Below are 5,282 nucleotides of genomic sequence, written 5' to 3' on the forward strand. Positions count from 1 at the left end.
GCTTCTGATTTGGGGTTTTCATGAGCTGTAAGCCATAATCATCTTACTTATGACACATCACGGCTTGAACTATCTTGCTTTGCATGTAATGATGCAAATGTCGTATTCCTCTTGTCAAGCCGCTCCTGAACAACAAACAACATCAGAAGCGTTGTTGATATTGTTCTATGTACAATCCTTGTTTTATTGATTGCATGTAATATTCTAATTTTCTAAGATTGTGGATTTGGGGTTTTCATGAGCTGTAAGCCATAATCATCACAGTTATGACACATCACGGCTTGAACTATCTTGCTTTGCATGTAATGAGTCTATCTCATATATTAGGTTCACCTTTTAAGTTGCATTACTGAAATAAATGAACTTTTGCACGATATTCTAATTTTTCGAGTTTCACCTGTATAATGGAGTGTTGCCTTAACTGCCCTTAGAATTATTTAACAATAATTTCTTAAACTTGTATATCACTTGGCTCTCAGCCACTCTGAGCAGCTCCCAAAGATAAAAAAAAATACAATAAAAGATAAGCATGATGAAACTCTCATTCTCCCTTGCTAAAAGCCTGGGTGAAGAGGCATATCTTAACAGCTCCTAGTCTAGAGAAGGGGAGGGGGGGGAGAGATCTGGGTCTTTGGAAGGGGGGACTGTCATTCCATTGGGCAGGCACTGCTATAGAGAAGGCATACTTCCAGAATCCTGATAGATGAAATATTCAAGGCAAACTTGAATCTTGGATGCCTTAGTTTGGAATGACTATTTCTGAAGAGAAAGGATATTAGTCCCTTGGAAGAGGGGTTCTGTGGATGCTTAAGTTCTTAAGGTGCCATAAGCAATTCAGAGCAGAGCCACCAATTAAATAAAAATTTGAGAAGGTTTTCAGAATCAAAGTGGAGGGTATTGTCAAAATTCATCCCTACCTTGCGTGGGCAAGCCCACAGCAGGATTCAGCAAATGGAGAGAATGGACTTGGTGAATATTTAAGCCACAATTACCTTCCATGTTATGTAAACCATTGGGTGGTTTGTTTGGTTTTGGTTTAACAGTGTTATGTTAAACCCATCAATTGTAGCTTAATTCTACATGTGAATCAGGCCTCCGTTTTCCAAACATCCACTGACAGATTTTAAATATGAGCCTTCCCCAACTTTCTTCTGTCATTGAGGGTGGGTTGACTGGAAAGACAGGGTCATGAGTCACCCATCTGATAGATACCACATTGATGATGGCTTGCATTTGTGCTGTGTAAAATTGGTGCTCCCAGATTTTTCAGCATTGCTTCAGAAGTAACGCATTACTTGTCTGAAAACAACAGTACCACATTGTTTTCTTGCAATAAACCACATAATGATTTGCCTATACCATTGATAAATCCAGAAGTGAATTAAAGTTAAAATATGAGAAAATCAATTTAACAGGATAGTGTAAAAGATGATCACAGAGAAGTTTGTTTCTCTAATCTCACAATGTTATAAATGTTGTAATTCCTGTATTAACAATATAAAAATTAAGCAAGTGGATTTGGATTTATATTCCTTTTGCTATTTATTTGCTTTATTATTGCAGCTGAAGCATGCAGCCTCCTTCTTTGAAAGGGTTGAATGCAAAATTACAAGCTTATCTTCATGTCTTACCAGTTGTGGCATAAAAACATGTTACTAACCATTTTTAATGATGTGTCCTCATCTTATCCCAGTCTGCTCCTAAGGCAGCCTAGAGTCATCTATAATTACTGTCCTGTTAAAGTGGTGTTTCTCTTCTTTTTTCCATCACAAATCTTGCCATACCATCATTCTGCTGCATTTTGGTGATGATGAGAACAAGAGATGACAACAACTCCGATCCTAGTGGCTGCTTAAGTCTGCTATGGGCATGCTTCAGTCACCAAATAATGCTCTCAATTACCATTTTGACTTTGAATGAGAGAGAAATCAGACAAGTCTGTTTCTTTGGGGGAATGTGGGATGGATATAATACATGCAGGTCTTTCTGGAGATCAATATTCCCTCATCTACCCCTCTCCCCAAAATGGGCTTTGAACTTAATAAATTGGTAGTCAGAGAAGGGTGCACGATGAACCTGGAATGAGTTCACATACAAATGAAGGTCTCCACCTTCTATTACTTAGGCTCACATCTCTGGGAGTTTAGAAGATTAGAAAGGTGAGACTGGAGTTCTTCCCCCCCCCCATCCTCCCCACCTCCCCAAGCTTCAGTTGGCAGGCCTTGGAGAAAGCTTATAAGGAGATGTCAGGCAGCTTGTGCTCCCCACCACCATTCCTCTGTGAGGGAGCAGAAGGACACAGCTGCTTCCCAGTATACATACTGTATTTACATAATGTTGAGGCCACCAACTGCAATCAATTCTGAATGGCTTATACTTTAAATGCAGGAATAATTTTTTTAAAAAAAATAAGGAACAAATTATAGACATCAAAAAGGGAAAACTGAATAAAAACTACCCATAGGGGCTGAACAGCACCCTACTGCAAGCCTGGGAGAACAATCAAGATTTCAAAGGTTTTCAGAGCATAATCAGTGCGATTTTTCTCCTGAAATAGGAAATTAATAGTCCTTTAAAAAGTAAAAAAGAAAGGAAATGGTTTCTGACTGACACGCAGACATAATCACTGCATCTTGCCTTTCTCCAGGTTTTCTGCCCTCCTAATTTCAGTGTGGTTAGGAATGGAAAATAGATCTTTCTTCATCACAACTTGAGTGAGAGGAACTGAGGGGCAGATAAACAATTAAATTTGGTCATCTTAAGGAAAGTGGCACTGACTTTTGTTCTCCCACCTATCTTGCAGTGGGCAGTGACAGGTGAAATAATCATAAATCCCAAGGTGAGGTGGCAATTCTCTCTTATTTGCAGAGATTTAGAACAAGGATTCAGCCCCCAGAACCAAATTGCCTTATGAGTTGGGAAAGCATAACAAAGAGTTTCAGCTTGTAAATAAACTTGTTTATCTCCCCATGTGGAGGTCAGAATATCTCTTTCAAAGATTTCTTAGAAAACATCAACCTCTGTTGATGGCCCAGGTAGTCTAAACACTTGACTATCTCTTGCTTTCCCTCATTTCTAACATGCAGCCATTGAGTTATCATTTATCAACCAATCTGATGATTCTGAAATCAGTAAACATTAGCAGACATAAATCAAAGCCATGTTTAGGGTGCATAACAGAATAAGGAAGTACAATATCAGGTAAGTTGCACAAAACAAAATACTGTAGTGGCAGAGAGAGGTGTAAGTATTGAGAAACAAAGGATATATTACAATTATTAACAAGGTTTCTTTGTTGAAATTTCAATCTTAACACAATTCCCAGAAAAATAAGCCAGTTAGAAATAACTATGAGCAGGGACAATTGAGTTCTTTTCCTAAATCAGCTGCTATTTGTACCTAATAAGGTAAGCAGGAAAGTGATGCATCTGATCACTTTTTGATAAAAGTACTTACTTTTCTGCTACTTTTTTCTTCAAAGAGAACATCCCTTTAGCAACAGATCAATAAAACTTCAAAGCACACTTATTGTTGCAAAACAGGTTGTATTACCTATAAATTGGGATCAGGAGGGGAAAAAAATCTATTCCAGTGATGGGAAAAGGAGACAGCTCTGATAAACAACTTCCATTAAATAGCTAAGCTTTTATCTCTGAAATGCATAGCGTCAGTTTTAGCTCTTAGAGGGAAAGCAAGAAGATCAAACTGCTTTCAAAGACTGCTTGAATAATCAGCAGAGAATCCCTAGTTTTAAAAGTATGCTAAAGAATATATGAATTGAAAATTGCTCACCCATCATTTTGTATTGACTCCTAGCCTTTCGATACTGTGAATGACACATCTTGTATTTAGCAGAGATTATGTTGTTGTCATCAGCTTTGCACATGAATCTTGGTTTCCAGGTCTTGAAGCACAACTGATTGTGTCTCGCCTTCCATTGAAGTAAAACGAGAAACCACCTACGCAATATTGAATGCTGCTGTGGGAAGCATCATACATAGATAGGGCAATGCGTATTAAAAAATGAAATACAGTGCTGTAGATACTCCTTAATTTAGAAAAATAATCCTAGAAACAACTTTCATCTTATCATTTCTTTTTAAATGATAATGGTGAAAAGGATTGTAGTTACTATTATAATAGTAAAAGAATGTGTCAATACAATTGACTAAAAACTAATCATATTCATTAGGGCATATTCCAAGTAAATAGGTATAGGACTACACTCTAAACAATGAGAAAAGAAACAAAACAAGATACAATAAAGTACACTATGTATATGAGCAATATATTATATAAATCACAATGGCTTAATGACATAGCATTCTAAGGCAAAATCAAACACATTTGGGGGTCACATAATAGGTGAACATTTTGATAAGGAGTTCTAGTCTTGCTGTAGGCATGAAAACTACTTGCGTGACTTTGGGCCAGTCACTTTCTCTCAAACCACCCCACCCCACACGGTTATTGTTGTGGGAAAATAGGAGGACAAAGGAATATTAGTATGGTCACCGCCTTACTTATAGAAGTAATAAAGGTGGAATAAAAATCTAATAAATAAATGAATATTTTTGTTTTAAAAGGTTTGCTGCCTATTGTAAGGATGCTGGGACAAAACTGATTTGAGGGCCTTCCTGAATACAAAAAAGATGCTTGTGTCCCACTAAAAAGATCTATCTTATAATCCAACTCTATGTATTTTTTTGGGGGGGGGGGAGAATTCAAAGCAGGCCTTCCTTTGGTGGTTGAACCAAAGGAATAGAATCATGCTAAGCAAACCAGCCCGACACAATCTGGGTTACACTTATAGGAGCTTCATATTATTACTATAATGGTGCCTACATAGTGTTGCCTTTTGAGGATACTAACAAACAGTTGGTTCAAAAGACGGTTGCCTGCTTGTTGACAAATTAGAAGACAGATTAGAAATGATTTAGCATGAGAATGCTATCTAGAAACACCGTTACTAGCCAATAAGTTTCAGATTTAATGTGCTGGTAACATCATATAAAATCGTCTATGGTCCAGGTCTTGCTGCCTACAGGACCATTTGCTCAGTCCAGATTGGCATACTTCTGATTGCCTCCCTGCGAAATGTTAATTGTATTCCAGCTGTATGGAGCACTTTTCTTGCCAGTCAGAATGGCCCCTTCTCTATTATTTTTTTAGAAAAGAAGTGGAAAATAACACCATTCTATTAGATTTTTAGGATACACAGGTAGTCCTCAATTTATTTATTTATTTATTTATTTATTTATTTATTTATTTATTTATTTATT

At 37.2% G+C, this 5,282-nt stretch overlaps 1 protein-coding gene across 1 annotated transcript in view; it reads right to left on the reverse strand.

Annotated features, from left to right (window-relative positions):
• ST3GAL6 (ST3 beta-galactoside alpha-2,3-sialyltransferase 6) overlaps nucleotides 1–5,282 on the reverse strand; it is a gene marked incomplete in the record, with an annotated part of 48,028 nt that overhangs the window by 30,675 nt on the left and 12,071 nt on the right. The window contains 1 exon segment of the mRNA XM_015820814.1: nucleotides 3,793–3,979. Within this exon segment, the coding sequence (XP_015676300.1) occupies nucleotides 3,793–3,979 (187 nt within the window).

This window comes from Protobothrops mucrosquamatus, unplaced genomic scaffold (genome assembly GCF_001527695.2).
Source record: "Protobothrops mucrosquamatus isolate PMUCROS unplaced genomic scaffold, P.Mucros_1.0 scaffold1186, whole genome shotgun sequence".
NCBI lineage: Eukaryota > Metazoa > Chordata > Lepidosauria > Squamata > Viperidae > Protobothrops > Protobothrops mucrosquamatus.